Source organism: Panthera uncia, chromosome X (assembly GCF_023721935.1).
Source record: "Panthera uncia isolate 11264 chromosome X, Puncia_PCG_1.0, whole genome shotgun sequence".
NCBI lineage: Eukaryota > Metazoa > Chordata > Mammalia > Carnivora > Felidae > Panthera > Panthera uncia.
Window position 1 is genome coordinate 8,737,001 of NC_064817.1, and position 19,550 is coordinate 8,756,550.

General features: G+C 45.4%; 1 protein-coding gene across 1 annotated transcript in view; it reads left to right on the forward strand.

The window, feature by feature from the left end:
- FRMPD4 (FERM and PDZ domain containing 4) overlaps window positions 1-19,550 on the forward strand; it is a 187,189-nt gene that overhangs the window by 157,116 nt on the left and 10,523 nt on the right. The window contains exons 7-13 of the mRNA XM_049643430.1: window positions 1,491-1,622; window positions 5,288-5,407; window positions 10,991-11,127; window positions 13,879-14,005; window positions 16,189-16,278; window positions 16,843-17,025; window positions 19,002-19,140. Of these exons, the coding sequence (XP_049499387.1) occupies window positions 1,491-1,622; window positions 5,288-5,407; window positions 10,991-11,127; window positions 13,879-14,005; window positions 16,189-16,278; window positions 16,843-17,025; window positions 19,002-19,140 (928 nt within the window). The remainder of the gene's footprint in view (window positions 1-1,490; window positions 1,623-5,287; window positions 5,408-10,990; window positions 11,128-13,878; window positions 14,006-16,188; window positions 16,279-16,842; window positions 17,026-19,001; window positions 19,141-19,550) is intronic.

The window sequence follows — 19,550 nt, forward strand, 5'->3', positions numbered from 1 at the left end:
TTTTTTTTTTTTTTTTTTTAATTTTTTTTTTAATGTTTATTTATTTTTGAGACAATGTGAGAGACAGAGTGCAAGCAGCGGAGGGGCAGACTGAGGGAGACACAGAATCTGAAATAGGCTCCAGGCTCCCAGCTGTCAGCCCAGAGCCCGACGCGGGGCTCGAACCCACGAACCGTGAGATCGTGACCTAAGCCGTAGTCAGATGCTCAGCCGACTGAGCCATTCAGGCGCCCCCGGAGCAGGGAATTCTTTATTGTGGGGGCTGTCCTGTGCACTGTAAGATGTTCAGCCACATCCCTCAATGTCAATAGCCTCTCCAACCCCATTGTGACAACCAAAATGGTCTCCAAAAGCGGCCAAATGTTGCTGTAGAGCAGAATTGCCTTAGGATGAAAAGCACTGTTCTTTGGAGTTTTTAGCAACGGCGTGTAAATTATCCCGAGAGATCACTTAGTTTCTGAGGACATGGAAAAAAAAAAAAGTAATGGGTTTTTTTTTAATTCCATTTCAAACGAGAGCTCATCTACTAGTTTTCAGATCATGAAAAAAATAAGTCACTTTTTTTTTCATTTTCAAAGACACCTATCTGATCCTAAAGGTTTAATCCTTTAAAGGATTACTTGTTCATTCTACCCTCCCCAGAGATTCAGAATAAAAGCTAATATATGTATATTGTTCTAGTGCCCTACCTCTGTCAAACAGTGCCACAATAAATGTGTTCTCTGTATGAACTCATTCAGTCCTTGTATCTATTCTGACATATAAGGTATTCTCATCATCCCTGGGTTATAGATAAGGGCATTAAGACACTTCCGAGTTTGATAACTTGCACGGAGGTGCACAGCTAACGTGAAGTCGAGCCGGGTGTGGAAACCAGATTCTTTCCAGATCCCACATTCCAACCATTACCGCATGCTCTTAACAGAAGGGTAGACTAAGGGTCAGCAAATGTTCTCTGTACAGGGCCAGGGAGCAAATATTTTAGGCTTCACAGACCATACAATCTCAGTTGCCGATGCAAGGGGCAAAAGCAGCCATCGACACTATGTAAACAAATGAGTGTGACTGTGTTTCAATAAAGCTTTATTTATACAAACAGGTGAGGTGGGGAGCGGATTTGGCATACAGGGGTATTCTGCCCACCCCTGGGGTAGACCACTTTCCAAGGTGGTTTAATTGCACCCCCCCCCCCATCTAGAAGAAGGGGAACCGAACCCACTCCACTGTACAAGTTATTGATAAGCTTTCCAAGTTAAGACAAGCGAGCACCTCCCCCAGCTAGTCCCCCCGTTGCCTCCCTGTTTCTGAACTCCATAACGATCCGGGGTGGTGGGAGAGGTCAGGAAAAGGAATATCAAGCTTCAGGATCCAGGCATCGTATAAAACTTACAGATCCGAAGCCTATTCGAGCAACACTTTTCGGTCATGGTAAACTCTGCAAGAGAGCCGTGTTGGTTTTGATAGCATCTTGTCAATGTTTCCTCTGTAAGGATGTCATCTTAACTCTTCAAGAGAAGCTCTCCATCAAAGGCATCGAACACTTCTCCCTCATGCTGGAGCAGAGGACGGAAGGGGCCGGAACCAAGCTGCTGTTGCTTCATGAACAGGAGACTCTAACTCAGGTGTGTGACATCACACTCGCAGGTGAGAGCAGAAATTATGCCTGCCGGTGAGAGCCCAGGCCATCTGGCCCCAGAATTCCCCTGTCCTCTCCTCCCTTCAGTGTACTCGCTGAGGCCCTGGGGATCCCCACTAAAGAAAGCTCTGGCATTCACAATGGGTTGTACACCTCAAGGTGACGCTTCTCTATTTTGTTCATTTTTCTGTAGCCCGTCAGTCGGCGTCACGTGCGGAGTTGCTAAAGACTCGGCACGTACTTGTAAGGGTTAAATTGTACTGTAGGGCTAACGCTTAGCTTGAAAGATAACAACTTTGTTCTGACACTAAAGGTCGAAAGATAACAGCCTTGCTTTTACTCTTGTAAATCATGCTTCATACTCTTGTGAATCAGGCTTTACCAACGAAGGAAACAAAAGCTCAAAAAAAGAGCATCAGAGACAAGGTCAAGGAGATCCACTGGTTGCAACTTAGCGGCAGAAAGTCTAAAATAATCACCTCATTCGATAACTGTTTCTGACTCATCTGGCAACTGTTTCTAACTCCTCTGGGAACTGTTTCTCTGGTCTGTTCCCAGATAATGATAAAATGATGTGATCGGCTTTAAAAACTCTGTACCCCGGCTGTTCGAAGCCACACTCTTATCAAGAGTGTTGGTCCCGATCGGTTGGCCTTGCCTCTCATTGTAATAAACTTTGTTGCAACTGTCACTGGTGCCCGTGGCATTCTGTTTCAGGAGTTGTGTGGATGCAACATACTCCCTGGGAATGTGGCTCCGCAGAATCATGTTTTATGTCATGGGAAGGACTTGTTCGCCTGCTTTGACAATGCATCTCTTGAAACCATTGAAAAGAAATGGCTTCTGAGATTATTTAAATTAAACCAGAATCCTAGTTAGTTGTCTTAAGTTCTGGGTGCACACTTGCCTGTTTGTGGAGGCTTGAAATGCCCACCCCAGTGCTGCTCACTGTCAATGTTGGATCCACCAGTGCGTCCCAGTTCCTGGCCACCAACAGGCCACCCCCATCTGTTCTCTGGGGAGACAGGCAGGCTGCTTGGCTGCTGAATTCAGCGTGGCACCCTCCTTTCTCTCGTGATTCCGCACACGCAGTCTTTGCCGGAGGTAGAAGGGATCTCAGCCGACTCCTCTTACGGAGGAGAGCTCAGTGAGTGAGGAGAGAACTTTAGGGAGGGGGAGACCAGGAGGAGGAGCAGGAGGTGCCCCCCAGACGGACGGGGTAGCAGAAAGCGTTGTCGCATTTAAGTCTTCGCGGTTGCTGCATAATTAAAAGCTGGTGCCCCGTGAGTTGGGTCCCACGACATGCCTAAGTCTCTTGATTCAGTCCAACTCAGTGCAGGGAATTAGTTATAAAGCTGTCGTTTGTGTACATTTACAGCCCTCGATCTACACTTGACCTATTTTTCTCAGGTTTGAATCTACCTAGAGATACTTTAAACCGCTTCTAATGATCGTTTCTTGTTTTAACCTGTGCCAAAACTCCCTTGGAAACCGATGACTTACTTTATGCTTTGTTACAGGGGAGCAACCCCCGATATTCAGAATCCCACATGGGCAAGATCACTGTTTGGCTCGGAGTTCCTCCCGAAGCCGAACTTAAGACAAGGGTTTGGGTGCCCGTGGTTTATGGGGAGGAGAGATCCAGAAACACTGGGAGAGGGAGGGAAATGGGGCAGGGGCATCTTCCGGCTGGTGGTGGTGTGGGCTGCTTCCGAGGACAGACAGGTGCTCCCTGGCCGCGCAGGGTCGCCTGGTGCTGGCCAGTGGTCGCCGGTGTTTGCAGGAAGTAGCCTTCAGCTCGTGGTCATAAATGCCAAGGGGATATGGGCTGACAGCCAGTAAGTAGGAGTCTAGTGAAACTTCCCACAACCTTTTGATATTGCTAGATACACTCTCCCTCTGAACTTCTATCTACCGCACAGCCTTTATGGGAAAGCTTCTTGCTGGTTTAGCAGGACACAGATTCTTTCAACGTGTCTTCTGGAGCTAGGCAACCATGACTTCTCATTCCAGACTGATCTCCAGGTTTTTAAATTTCCGTTAAAATGTTAGAAGGAAGCAGAAAGCCTGTAACACTGATTTTTCCCTTCTCTTTGTAGAAGTGGCTGTGTTTATCAGAACGAAAAGCAAAGTGTTAAAACTTCAAGTATGCTCCCTAGAAAAGAAAACTTATGGATTTAAATATCCTGAAACGAATCAGCTATATGCCTTTGAAATCACTGCATTTGAAAAGCTAGATCAATAAAGTGTTTATAGGCATGGTAGAAAATGAGAGTAAGTATAAGAAATGTGTACGTTTCCAGGAAATTGTTTTCTTGTTTTAGGGACTGTTATTTTTATGGGCTGCTGTTTCTAATGAGTCTAAAGCACTTTAGCCTACTGACGATAAAAATAGGCTCAAGGTCGCTTGTGGAAAATTCAGGAAAGATGGATTCTAAGCAGTAATGAAAGGAGCTGGAGATAAATGATACCTGACTTTCTAACATCAGCACAGACCTTCAGACAAAATACCCTAGGACATCCCCATAAAACCCCACAGCAGACCCGAGCCACGCTACTGGTCGCTTAGGTGCCCGTATTTTCTTCTTCCTGGTTTGCTTGACCACCAGCCAGCGATGAGCAGCCCCCGGCCCATGGGCTCGTGAGTCCACTTGGCTTTGTGATCCTGCCCACAGCCAGAAAGCTGGGTCAGGGTTTCTACTTCTCAGTATGCCTTTAAAAGGAGTATGTGTTTTCCCATTGAAATTCTTCTACTCAACAAAATTAGCAATGTAAACTGTAAGAATACACACACACACACACACACACACACACAACATGGGGTTCAATGAGGCTATTGCTGTTCCTGTTTCGAATTTTAAATTCCAGTTCATGAACACTTTTATTTTGCCAGATTTGTCCTCTAAAAAACAAAAGTAGTTACAAGTCCATGGAACTGCATACACATCCATAGAAAACACATTCAAGGGCAATGCACTCATTCACCTGTTTATTAAGCACCTACTATTCATTGGCTGATTGCCTTTTGTTGCAAAAGGAATTACGAATTACGAAACCTAACCGCTAGTAGCCGGCGCATGCTGTGCTGGGTAAAAGGGAAAACAAAACGGTCCGTGGTCCTCAGCCCCAAAGAACCTGTGGAGTATTTGAAGCTCCTTTGAACGATTTGAACAATGTCGTGATACCAAAAAGTGCGGGGTAGTTTGGAAACTTGTGGATTCCAGAATTAGCGCACGGGCCCAAACTTGCATCTTCCTACTTTCCAGTCTTCTTCAGAGGGCCAACCTCAGACCCCTGGCACCCGTTCCGTCCACATCAGGAAACTCCCATCCCCCTGGGACGGCCTGGAACCAAGGACTTTTCAGTGGTCCGGTGGCTCCGTGATGAGGGTTGTTGCCTCTGTTTAGTGTCCTCTCCTGCCTGACCTGCTTCGCCCACTCCCTTACTGGCCTCTCCTGGGAGCAGTTCTTTAGTAAGACCCTCATGTCAGGGTCTGCTTCTGGGGAGCAAGACCCAGGGTCTGAGCAGTTTTCGGGGAGTGAGTATCTATGACACAGAGTAAAAGACCTTCGACCACCTCCTTCTCTGGCGTTCAAACAAAGTTGCCTTTGCCTGCACTGAAGGATTCTTGTGATCCGTCTGCTCTTGTAGGTGACACAGCGGCCCAGCTCCCATAAGATGAGGTGTCTTTTCCGCATTAGCTTTGTCCCGAAGGATCCAATTGACCTTTTACGGAGAGATCCAGTTGCATTCGAGTATCTCTACGTTCAGGTATGTGAGAATTTGGGCATGTTTTATATGAATATTGGGGGATAAATTAAATGTGGGGCTTTTCCCCCTAAAAATGACTCTGTTTTGCTGCTTTCACTTTTGAAATAATTTCATAAGTATGAACACATGCTCACCTCCCTGTCCCGCACCCCAGCACACACACACACACACACACACACACACACAAGTTCATTTACCAAATCAATGACCATGATTTGGTAAATGAATGTCATTTACCAAGTCATGTTCATTTACCCCTAACTACTTCAGTGTGTATTTTCTAATAACGAGGAAACTGTCTTATATAATCATGGTCCAATTAACAAAATAAGGAACTGTAACACCGATGCATTGCCGTCCTCGTGTGCAACCTATATCCAGATTCTTCCTACCGTCCCCAAAATGGCCTTTATGTCAGTTTTTTTTTTTTTTTTTTCTAGAACAGGATCCACTCCAGGATCCCATTTTGCATCTCGGTATCATGTCGCTTTAATCTCCTTAAGTCCAGAACATTCCTCATTCTTTCTTTGACTTTCAAGGCTTCGACAGTTTTGAGGAGTGCTGGCCAGTTATTTTGTAGAAATCTCGGAATTCGAGTTCCTCTGATGTTTCTCTCCTGATTAGGTTGAGGGTATGTCATTTGGGCAGGGGCATATGATGATGTCAGTTTGTCCCCTTCATGATGAGGTTAACTTTGACTCTTGGTTAAGGCAACGTTCTCCAAGTTTATCCATCCAGAAGTTACTACTTTTTTTGTGATTAATAGGTAATTTGTGGAGAGTAATTAATACCCTTTCACTCACCAGTTTCAGTATTCATTCATGCGTCTTGCCTGAATCCGTTATTACTGCAATGGTTTTAAAATGATGATTTTTCTAATTCCATTATTTCTTCTTCATTGATTAATTGGCATTCTGCTATGAAAAAGATTTTTTCCCTTTGTCCTTTATTTACTCATTTATGCACTCATTTATTTGGTGCTTAGAGTGTTCTGAAATAGGATATTCCTTATAATGGAATAATTCATTTCAAGGCAATAAGACTTTAAAAAAAAAAGTATCCTTTGCAGACTGACTATATCTAATTCTGGGTTATAATTCTCAAAAAACAAGGCTTCCAGAGATGAGAGTCTTCGCTAGTTTGCCCCAAAGGGAATTTATTCATCTGACTTTAGGAGATGTTCTTGTATTTTTCCCTAACTGCTACCCATTACTCTCGCTTAAATTCCCAGTACAATCACATTAAACAGTAAGAACCCATTTACCTGAAGTTTAAGCATCTCACATTAGAACTACTCAGAGATTGTAAACCTAAATGTAACCTCCCCTGACAAAAAAGGGAGAAAGTGCCAAAGTGAGGCAAAAAAAACAACAAAACCCCAAAGACGTGCCCCCTTTGGTTAGACAAACCTGTGTAAGGCCAAGACTTCTGGAGCCATGAGAAATAAAACACAAAGAAGGTGGGAAAAGAAAAAAAAGAAACATTTGTTCAGCCTAGGTAGTTGATACACTGGTTTTGTTTTACTAGTCTCAGTATTTTCTTGTATGTTTCAAAGCTCCCGTTCTTGTATATTTCAAAGCTCCCGTAGTCTTTAAAACGTTGAGTGGGAAAAGAAAACAGGTAGAAGATGGCACAGAGACAGAGGTCAGGTGCATGCCAGAGGTTGGGAATGGGGACATAAATTAAAGTGGCAATAATCCCTGGAGAACAGAAATTAAACCGAAGGCAAAAGAAGCCGGATGTACTAGAACATTCTAGCAGATAGGGCACTAAACGCAAGGCTCACTTAAACGTCCCCCACCTCGGTGCTCTTTGGAAGAGATTCTGGTACTTACAGCTCAGTAGGATGATTGATGTTCGTGAAGATAATCCTGAGTCATCTGGAAAAGGCAAGTAAAGATATGTGCAGTGTACTTTATACCATTTCCTACCCAGAACAGTGAAACTGTCATGACCTGGGTTTTTTAAATGTTAAACTTGGGCCACCCGGACCCCTCAACTCTATCCCCTGTTCCCCAGCAGGCCAAGTGACCCAGAGGTGACTGCCTGATTCTCAGCCGATGCGTTACTGCCTCTTCCCTTAGCCCTGCTGAGAACCAAGCTGGGGCTCTGTCCGTGGCTGCTCAGATGATGTGCTACGTTTTTTGGCTTGTTAGTTGCAATTAAATAGTTACACAGGTGCCAGTCAGTGCGTGGCTGTAGACAGATGCGTTCACTTGTCATTCGCTATAATTAATGTACTCACCCCATTCACAAGGTGCTGCTTCGAAACTGTTCTACTCTGCTTCTGCTCTAAACATCCCATTTTAAAACGCCCATGGCCTTTATGAAAGAGGAATGTGGTTGTTTCTCCTGGGAAGGACCGACCTCTTAGGTAGACCAGGAGGACTGCTAAGCACAATTCTGTTTAAGGTGTGTCGATTCATATCTAATGCGGTTCGTCGAGATCTTCCTGATTCGAAAGAGACACTTTTTATACGTGTGGGGCTGTTCTGCGAAGCAGAGACCCTGCCCAGCGATCTTGCCCCGGGGGACTGGCAAAAGACCGGTGACATTTCTGCTGTCCCCCCTTGGGTGTTGCACGGGTGGTGGACTAGCCCGCCACCCCTTCGAGGATTAGCCAATGGAGGGAGGAAAGGAGGTGGGAAGCCATGTGTGCTGGGCCAAAATTAAGCTACCATCGTCTCATATGTCCTCCGCTGAGAATAAGAAATGAGAATTTCTTGGCATCCGACTCTGTTTCACAGAATGCGAGGTATGTCCAAAATAACTTCTCTGTCGAACAGAAGTCAGTGGATCTGCAAATGGCGCTGTGTGCCCATGTCGATTTTAAGGTACCAAAAAGATGCCGTAAAATTAGCCTAGAGAACAAAAGAGTAAGGAGAAGCCATATGTACATTACAGTGTATATTACCATATACATTACGCTATATAATGTGCAATGTACATTGCAAAGACGAAACTCAACCTTGTGGGTTGCTGTTGAGGACAATAGCCATTGACTAGATGAACCTTGGCAATGAAAATAGAGGCTTGAGGGTGGTAACATCTGTTAATCACCTACTCATTACTGGGCCACGAGGTATTCTGCAGATGTGAGTATATATAGTGACAGAAAGCCCTGGTAATTCACACTGTTGTAACTCATAATTACCTGTCCAATATCTACGAAGAAAAAGATGGTTACACCAATTAGTAAATGGGACAACACCTGAGAGGCTACGAAATATTTTAAACACTTGAACAGCCTCGGTTGCCTTTTTAATACCTAACATGTTCATGATAAATGAACTTTCTGTGGGCCTAAAGTAGTCTATCGGGACCTCTATTTGGCAAAACAATGACCACCATTTGCTTGTGTTAACTGTATTTTAAGTAATGTGATTATGAGTAATAAAAGTATGATTCGTGCCATAAAATATATATATATATATCAGACTTCACACTAATTCTCCAGGATCAGTCTGAACTAATTATATAATGTAATTAAGTGACTAATCACCTTGACAAAGAACTCACCCAGAAGTCTGGTTAAATACAGGGTATGAAAGGGATGGGAAAAAACTATCCCAGTCACAACTCTTAGGAGAAGTCCTAGTGGTGACTCAGCCTAATAAAGCACATTCCAGTCTGTGAAACATCCTTAGAGATGTACCAACAACCTTGAGAGTGAGCCCATTTTTCAGGTAAGAAAACAGACTCGAGAGAGATGAAATGCCATGTTCGAGGCCGTTTGATGAGTAGCTGACAGAGCCTAGGACTAAACCTGGAGTCTTTGTCTCTAAATCCTGTGCTATAATCCTGTGTCGAGTGCTTATTATGGCCTGGTGCTGTGCCAAGTGGCTTCCTCTCCCTCATCCTTCATGAGACTGTAAGATGAGCCTCAACCCCATGGTGTCCCTTTATGGACACCCCCTAGGCTCTTGGAAATAACTGGTAAACCCAACAGCAAAACAAAATGGCTGCCTTCACTCAGACCACCCTATCTCCCACCTCATACCAGACCTGCTTCCAATAAGGAGTGCTGTGCAATCCAGATAGGTGTGAGCTTTTCAGGAGGAGCGAAGGTAGAAGCCCATGTTAAAGATGGAGGCAGGGAGAGGAGGTGACTTCCCTCTTAGGAGCAAGGGGACAAGCTGAGAGGCACGAGCCTGGAGCCCGGGGACAGAGTGTGCATTGCATGGCACCAGTAGGGCATGGGTAAGTATTTGAAGGGTAAACGTTGTGTGCAGAAACCATTCAGGGGTACATGTTCCCATTTGGTAAAGTCAATGCATGAAAGGGTCACAAATGTGCTTTGCTGGGAAGAGAGGTAAATGTTCTGATACAGTTTTGCATTTGAAATCTTCTTGGGACAAGGCAAAGCAGGAAGAAAGAGGCTAAATATCATAGTTTCTAGCCCCAAAGCCTAGTTTTCCAGAACAAAAATAAGTGTATGTGTGTGTGTGTGTGTGTGTACACGCACACACACACACACACACACACACACAAAATATGCTGAAGCTACGCTGTGCTTCCAAGGTGACGTATAGCTCAGTGCTTTGCCCCTAACGAGCAAGCATGCCCGGTGAGAACCAGTCACTGTGGTCACACTAGACTTTGCAAGTTGCAACACGCTCTCAGCCACCCTTGCGTTTGATGCTCACCACACACCCTGTGAGGTAGGCATCTCCCTTTTACAGATGAGCAAACTGAGGCCCAGAGATGTGGCGTGACTCCCTCAGAGTCACAGCAGGGGCGGGTCACCGCTGGAGTGAACTGAGGGTTTTAATGGCTACGCTTTAGTGAGTGCACATTCAGTATTGGCAGTGCTCCAGCGGCGTCATTAGCGTGAGTCCCCATCGCACAGATGAGTCAACTGAGGCTGCAAGAGTAAAGTGGTTGAAGCTACAGGCACAGGTGGGCATTGGCAAAGCCACGATTCCGAAGCAGGTGGGTGTGAGGCGGGGGCTGCTGCTGTCCAACCCCTTGCTAAACCTGCCTCCCCCCTGAACTGCTCTCGAGAGCTAAATGGAAGTTAATGACATTGGTGATGACCGCGGTTGACGCGTATGAGCACTCACGACTTCCCAGGGCTTCACATCGTTAGCTCATGTCCTCCTCACCACAGCCCTGTGAATGGGGAAGCACTACCGTGCCCGATTTACAAAGGAGGAAACCGAGGCACGGCACAATTCAGGGATTTGCCCAAGTTCCCACCCCTGTGGAAGCGGAGGAATAGGATTCGAACCCGAGATTCCAAGCCCAGCACAAGTCGCATGCTGCTATCTGTGCTTTGCGCGTTCAGTTGCAGCACCTGTGTTTGGAAATTTCGTACCTGAATTCCTAATTATTTTTACCAAAAGCTAAATATTTAAATAGCAGCTCATTTGTCGGTGAATGTTAAACGTTTTGTGCGGTCGCTGTGTTTGTGCATGTAATTAAATACTGACTGGGTTCCAAGCAGCCTGGTGGAAATGTTTCCACATTTAGCCCCCTTGCCTTTGACGGGAAGCTGGAACACTGGGTCACCTGTTCCTCGGAGGCAGCGCGCCGGCCGCCGGTTCTTTGACACGCTGCGCCCTCTGCTGGTCTCTTTTGCAGAGTTGTAACGATGTGGTTCAGGAGCGATTTGGGCCCGAGCTGAAATACGACATAGCCCTGCGGCTGGCAGCCTTGCAAATGTACATCGCAACCGTCACCACCAAGCAAACACAGAAAATCTCCCTCAAATACATCGAGTAAGTGTTGGCTCTCGGAGCCATTTCAGGCACAAAGATGCTGCCTCCGTAACGCCCAAGTGTATTTTCGATGCATGTCTCGATTTCCAAAATTGATCCTGCTCAAATCCAGGGCATTTGTTATAAACATGGGCAAAATATATGAACGTCATGTTCATTTTTGGTGGAAGAGATCCATTTCTTACATAACCCACCTTTAGAGAATTGTTTAAAATGAGGACCAGATTGAAAGCGAAGCATACGTTTTAAAATTCCTAAACGGACTTGATTCCAAGCCAAGCTTTGGTCTCCGTGCTTCTCAGACATTAAGCTCTTTAATTCTCACGACATCCCTAGGAGATCAGTAGGATTTTAGCTGTATTTTACAGATGAGCAAACCCAGGCACATAGTGACTAAGGAACGTGCCCAAGTCACACAGCTGCTAACTAGAGGGGTCCGGATTCGAACCCAGGCAGTGGGACTCCATCTTGTGCTATAGGTCGTGTGATCAGTAGAAGCACCTGTGTTAAGACTGCGGCCTGCGCAACCTGAGATTGCTTTAGATTGCTGAGCTACGGTATGAAAGTAATGCTCTTAGCCAAAATCAGGAGGGATGGTATCTGTGGTAAAGAAATGTGGCCGCGGGAAAGGATGCCATACAATCAAATTTTGTTTCACGATTCGAATGTTGGCCAGAGAAGACTCCCTGTTAGAAAAAGGCAGTCGTGTTGCCCTCAGGTCTATTGAAGGGTCATCCTTTCAAGGAGAGCCCTCTGTCGCCCCGTCTGTATGCTTCCCGTTGGCAGGTGGCTCAGAAGCCGAGAGCAGCCATGCTGCTCTCTTAATCATGGCCGCTCTAATGCTAAGAGAGAGGAACGCTCCTATTTCAAAGTTCGTGGCAGGACCGAAGCCACATCTCCACGTAACACTCAAAGCCCTAGAGCCCTCTCCGCCTACACAGGTGATATGCAAGCTAATTGAAATCCCACCTTCCAAAGAAGCTTCCCATGGGCTGCCTGTTAAGCCTTTCTAACTTCCCAAGGTGCCAGGCGGACCCACCAGGGAGCAAAATGGCTTCTTCCCAATGAGTTCAGGAGCCCGTGTTGGGGAGGATCAGAGCCCCGGTTTGCTGATTCCAAGGCCACTGTTCTCAAAAGTCTCGGTTCTCCTGTCTACACCGAGGGACAGATCCTTGTGTGCGATTTGAGAACCTCAGGCCTTCCATTCTCCACCCAGTCTTTTTCACAGATGCCTTATCTCTTGCCACACAGGCCATGACTGTCTCCTGAGAGAGACTCCGCCCACAAAGAGGTCTTCCGCTCAGTCGGACACATTCAGCCCCTCCTCGGTTCCCCTTCCTTATGTTTCGAGGGGGTGGATGATACTGGCTTCCATATGAAAAGGTGGCCTGTCCAACTTGGCACGGTTTTCAGACCACTTAGATGCCTTTCTCTTCCCGTTGCCTGTACGCACGTTTGACCAGTCAGAAGTATGAAGTATGGTACAGTCAGAAGCCTCCCAGAGATAACTGGCTTGAGGAAGAATCTTATAGAGTCCACAATAAGGTTCTCACTAATCAGTCCACTCACCCGACAACTGTTCACTGAGGCTTTTGTGTGGTATTCACACCAGGACGGTAGAAAGTTCAAGTAAGTATAAATTATAATCCTCAGCATCAAAGAACGTGTGGTCTGATTATACAGATATGAAAAGTAATGATCTAAAATAATGATACAAGCAGAATTCCCAGGCACCCCAGAAGGAGTGCCAGATGATGGGGAGAAATAACAAATACAAGTGGAAGAGGGGGAGGAGGAGGAAGAAATGGTGATCATGAAAAACACCATCATCATGATTGATCAAGTGGGGGAAGGCTGTCTTCCTACCCTTCTCTGGAGAGGATCTGGAGTAGGAGAAGTAACTAAACCTTCTTGAAGATCTTCATAACTTAGGAGACACTGCTTGGGCACATGACCAATCCGGATAGAGTTTGTAGAGTTCAAAATATGGAACCTTGTTGGGGTAGGGTTGTAGTCATTGCTGGGGAAATAGGACCTCTGCACGCATATATTAGCCCAGTTTTATCTGTTTTTCTTGTATATCCACCCCTATTTGTGATGTTTGCGCCTCCCCACCACTGCCACACATACTTAAGGATCACGAACCCCACCCTGATGCCACACCAGAGGCACTCCTCGTTCACACACACACACACACACACACACACGCGCGCGCGCAGCAAGAAATGTTGATTGAAGGAGCCAGATCTTCTGGCCGGGAGAGAAGTGTGTGTTTCTAGTGAAGTAGCCGTTGGTGAAGGAGAAGGGGAGGGCAGAATGGTTTGGGGGCATGAAGGGGTTGCATGGGCCCTTCTAAGTGAAGAGACAAAGCCACAGTGTGGGCAGACACGGAGCAAAAGACAAAGGAATGGAGAGAAATTGTATTGGAAGTACATACTCGGAGATGTGAATGAATTCAACGAGACTCAGAGGTGGGTTGGATAAATTGTCTCTTCAGTTCCCATTGGTCCCAAACGCATTCTCTCTGGAGAGGGAAGAATACGTTTCCTTTAGAATGCAAACAGATGTACTAATGATCAGATAGTATGTTTCCTGAGTGTGAATTCAAAGTTGCCTCCCTAATTGGGCACCTATCTCCATTTCCTGCCTTTCCCCGAGTTCATTTGTTCCATCGAACATCAGAGCGCCATTTTGCCTTAGATAACTAATCATCACAAGAATGTGAAATTAAAGATCTGCTCTTTATTGCAGAAAAGAATGGGGATTAGAGACTTTTCTTCCCTCTGCTGTGCTGCAAAGCATGAAAGAGAAGAACATAAAGAAAGCACTTTCACACCTTGTCAAAGCAAATCAAAACTTGGTACCACCGGGTAAAAAGGTATCACATTTGCATCTTAATAGAAAATGGATTTTAAAGAGAAAGGCTTGCATGCATTTTTAAAAATGTTTAAAATTAGCCCGTGAATAAAATACTTAGTACCACTTTTTCAGAAGCAGTAACACTGTATAACCCCAGCCCCCCCCCCCCGCCTTTTTTTGACTATTAACCTAAGACTAGTGACAACTAAGTGTTCTTCTGGAAACTTGTTTATTTCTTGTAAGCTACGGACTCCTTCTTGTACCGAGTGTGTGCACATTCACGTGTGCGTGCAAGAGAACCTTGCATAGCCACTGAGACCTTGTGATTAGAGAATAGGATTGCAAGTTCCCATCCCATCAGGCTCCCGCTTACCACGCAGACCAGCTTAAATGCACAGCAGGCAGCAAGGGTCCTTGTGACCAGACACCGCGGTATTTACACCGGGGTTTCTCTACCCCCACCCCCACTGTTGGCATTTGGAATCATTCTTTGCGGGGAGGGGGGTGTTCCGGCGCATTGTGTGGTATTCAGCTGATCCCTGCTCTCTGCCCCCAAGATGCCCTCGGTTATGTCAAAGAAAAATGTCTCCAGACATTGCCAAATGTGCCCTGGGGAACAAGATCGGCCCTGGTTGACAACCACTGAATTAAATCTTACTTTTGAAGGGAAGATAAAATTATTTCTACCATTCACCATCATTACTGTTAAAATCTCCGTCCTTTTTTTTTTTTTTTTAATCAGAAGAAACACAAAGGCCACGTTCAAATAGATTGTTGGTCAGAATGGAGAGTTATGTTCATAGGGAATCGAAAGCAAAAGGTTTCAAGAACCAGAAAGGGGAACCTTAAAATACTGGCCTTATAAAACTGGAAGCAGGGAAACCAACCCAGAACACTTAACAATTGATACTGGCCATAGAAACGTGGGTAACTCTGATAAATCATTTTTACTGGCTGAAACGTACTTATTTTTGTTCCCTCCTCACCCCATGGCTTTTTAAAAGGTAAAATCGGGTTCGACACGCTATCAGCCATCATCGCCTTACTTCCTCGTTTCTGTGATCATTCCGCTCACGGAAATAGAGCTGGACGGCGTGGATCAGTCGGTAGAACATGAGGCTCTTGATCTCGGGGTTGTGATTTCGAGCCCCCCGTCGGGTGTAGAGATGACTAAATAAATAAACGTAAACCCGAAAGATTTTTTTTTAATTTCTGTTCTGATTGGCCCAAAGCTAATTTTTTTTTTTTTAATTGGCTTGATATGATTTTTTTCATGCATGGCCCACTGGTTTTGTAATAATTGGGATAACTGCTCTAAGATCTATTCATCACTGTTTTTCTATAAAGGTCAGTTTTTCTGGCCAAGAGTAAGTGGTTGCTTTCAAATCGATTTGCAAAATGCTTTGGGCTTTTGAAGGAAGTAGGATGACTGAACAGTGCTAACAATTGCATGAAGGGTATGCATTTTGGTATAGTTAATATTCCAGTATTTTTTTAAAAAATTTTTTAACGTTTTATTTTATTTTTTGAGAGACTGAGAGAGAGAGAGAGAGAGAGAGCACGAGCGGGGGTGAGTCAGACAGAGAGGGAGACACAAAATCTGAAGCAGGCTCCAGGCTCCGAGCTGCCAGCACAGAGCCCAATGCGGGGCTCGAACTCACGAACTATGAGATCATGACCTGAGCCGAAGGTGGTCACTCAACCGACTGAGCCATCCAGTCACCCCTACAATCCAGCACTTTTTTTATGATGTGTTCAAAACAGCTCCCCCAAACTCTGTGTACAGGTGAGTCTCCTGGACGGAACCCGCCCCGTCCCTACCTGCGATTGGAAAGCACCACTGGACTCTTGGAGTCCCCGATGACCGATGGTTCGGTGGGAAAACTTACCATCTTGTTTTCATTTGTTGAGCACCCTGGCCCAGTATGTCCATGCTCATGACCCATGCTCCCCTCACTACCACCCCACCGCCAATGCCTTCCCCCCACATAAAAAGGTTTTAATCTGGATTTCTTGTTGCAGCCCTTTCTCACGACACCAAATACACAGCAATTTACTTTGACTCCTTATGAAGAGGCCTTGTCTCACCCCATCTGTTGGTAGTAAGAGCATCAGGGTTTGCCCTTGTTTTTAGCTGGTCTCCAGCAGAAACAGATCCACCCCCAATGGAATTAACACCTGAGGTTTCTTTTCTCTCCTCAGCTCTCTGCACTGCAAGCCAAGGTCCATTATCTCAAGTTCCTCAGTGATCTTCGACTGTACGGGGGTCGCGTGTTCAAGGCAACATTAGTGGTAATTGCTTTTTCTTGCTTTCTCTTGGAAGCCACAGAAGCCTGCAAAATGTCACTGCCATAGGCTGTCTTGGATGAGCTGCCTTTGATGACAAAAGCAAATCAGCTGTGAATCTTTTCCAGCCTTCATTTCTAATCGACTGCACCACAGTCTGAAACTATGAGAAGAAATGTTAAACCAGATAACGCCGCTGCAGAATGCCCTAGAAAAAGAAACATGAAGAACCGAGAGAATTCATGCACGCTAGCAATGGCCTTGTTTTAAATCATTGGGCCAGAAGTTGCTTTCCTATTAAAAATGAAAAAAAAAATCCCCATTTCTAGAAGTGTCTCATGATTACGAAAATATGTGCTATGATAACATTTGCTTTCTACATTATTCGTAATTTAGCAGAGTCTCGATGCAATCATAATGTCTGGTTCTTCTAATTGGATGATTTGGTGCAATATCACCAAAAAATCCTGTCTAAAGAAAATGTAATCTTATAAGAACAGATTCTCAGGTTCAACTCTGCGTGGTGCTTTAGAGGTCTAGAACTTTTATATTTTTGTCACTATCTCTCAGCAGGCAGAAAAGCGCTCAGAAGTGACTCTTCTGGTGGGGCCCCGATATGGCATAAGCCATGTCATAAACACCAAAACCAATCTGGTGGCTCTTTTAGCTGACTTCAGCCACGTCAACAGGATCGAGATGTTTACTGAGGAAGAAAGCTTGGTGAGGGTAGAGCTCCATGTGTTGGATGTGAAGGTAAGTCTTTCAGATGTTGACACAGGGCCTCGATCTGAACAGCTCATTTGTGATAACACCGCTGATATTTACAAAGCAGTCAAAATTTCAGTGCGTGCAAAGGATCGGAAATGTGACAAGGTGAGGGGTGGCAGGGGCGGTAGGGGGTGGGTTGGGAGGGACGAAAATCCACCCAACCCAGGCCTGAGGGCTCCAGCCCTCAGTAAAGAGCTGTGTGATTTGAGGACAGAGTACATGAATCACAGAGAATGGGGAGATTTTTCCCTGCTAACCTTCTAGAATATTCATGTACAGAGAGTCAGGGAGATTTTTCCCAACTTTATTTAGAGCTCCCATTCCCTTTTGTCAGATTGAGTCCGTATGTGTTTATTCTTTGGGAAAAGCTGAGTATTTCAGTCAGTCTGTCTTTTTGTGGTGTAGCAGTTAGTACCGACAGCACATCGGGCCCTATGAATGTCATGGCCATTCCATTTAAAATAATAATCTGAGATTGTCGTCAAAGGGGAGAACTTTATTCCAGAAACAGGAAATTGATAGGAAATAATCCGGGTCCCCTGTCCCTACCTTCTTGTCCCAGTAGTAGACAAGTCCTTGGATTTGGGCCACGGTAACGTGGCTGTGTTTCCATGGAGAAAAGGAAACGGCGTGGACCAGGGGGAGTGCTGTGAGAACAGGCGGGGAGGACCCCCTCCCCCCAGGGCTCTGTCTACACAGCAAACTGAGAAGCCTCAGTGTCCTCTGCAGCAGGAAGAAGTGACCCTGGAAGGGAGAGTATGGAGCTCAGTCATAGTGGCCACGGCTCGTGGCATTTCATGGGCTGACTCCAGGTCTCCGGTTGACTCCATGACAGTGGAAGTACAAGAACAGATCTGGAATGCCTGGCCCCGTCTGCGAGCAAAGATGCTAAGAACAATGCCCCCCCCCCCCCCGGTGGAAAAAGAGTAGGAGAAAGAGTGAAATTGGATGCAGTCATCACATACCTGATAACGGGATAATCTGGCCCAACGGAAGTAGGTGGCAAGACCCTACCGGTGGTTTCCTGCTTACGTGAAAGAATCGTGGGGTGCCTTGAGGGGAGACCTCACCTGAAATGGAAAGAGAAGGCAGTTCATCACGTAGTATGTGGGCTTTTCGTGGGAAGTTAGATTCCATAGCCAGGGCCATCAGACCTGGCCAGGATCCTCTACCCAGGAATGAAAGCAAGAGCCAGTCGCGGACGTTTCTGTGTGTCTCTGGGTGTCGGCTTTTGTCTTGCTCCCTTGTTCCTCTCTCAAGTTCTCTCTCCTTCAACAAGAACAGACCAGTCGGTCATCCTTTCCAATTCAACGAGAATGAATGCTTCAACTGAACACTTCCTTCACCATATGCCCAGGACTCCTCTCCAATTACATGAGAACCTCATTGTTTCCAGAAGGTTTTAGCAAGGCCTTTTCTTAACTCCCACCTCTGTTTTCCTCTCCTGTGAATTTGCAGTTTCTTTTACAAGCATCCTTTTCCTGGACCTTTTTGTCACTTTTCATTCAGTCTTAGAAGTAATTTCCGCTGGAATTTTTACTTCTTTTCAACACTAATTTTCACTACGAACCCAAACTTAATCTTCCTGTGATTTTTTTTTTTATTTATTTTTATTTATTTTTTTTTTGCCCCCAGATCATGGGTTCACATTTGGTAACTGACTCCTTAACTATCAAGTTTTAAAATGTTAACTATTTGGAAACGAGACCAATGTTACCTTTTTTCCTCCCATTCCCATATTACTTGAAAAGATTCAAAATGCCTGTGTTTTCAAGATGGTGTCACCTAAATGTGTTTCAGTAAGGCTCTCGGCGTGATTTCTGACCTCTCGTGTTTGTCCGATGACACGATTGCGCGGTAACTTTCTTCGTTACATTTCATAAGCACGAATCCAAGTGTTGTCACCTGAGGGAGCTTATTGAGGAGGGATGGCTTTAACCAAAATATTCTCTTTTGCGTAGCCCATCACGCTCCTGATGGAATCATCAGATGCCATGAACCTGGCCTGCTTAACCGCTGGCTACTACCGGCTACTTGTGGATTCCAGGAGGTCAATATTTAACATGGCCAATAAGAAAAACACAGGGACCCAGGAAACAGGTACTCTCTTCCTGAACTCACGAAGCACTGACCCTCCCCTCCCCCACCCCACCTGACCACAATAAGGATGTATCTTGAAAAGTTAAAATGGTACTCCTACAAAAATCTAGTGTCCAAATTTAATGCAAAAGCCTTCAGACAATTCTGATATGGTCTAATGTTTTAAATGAAAATGTCGATTTTTCCGTCATATTTTACACATCACTCAGAAGTGCTGGGGAATATGTTTCAAAGGCAGTGATTTTCTTATTCTGAAGGGAGTAAACATCTGTCTTTATGACTGAGTTTTCACTGCCTCGCTCTTATAGAAGTCAGGATGCAGAGAACTAATGGCAGGATGCCCAGCAGGAGTTACAAGCCCCCACCTTTAGGGCTTGTCCTTCCTTAAGGGGCCCTAGGCCTCAGTGTCT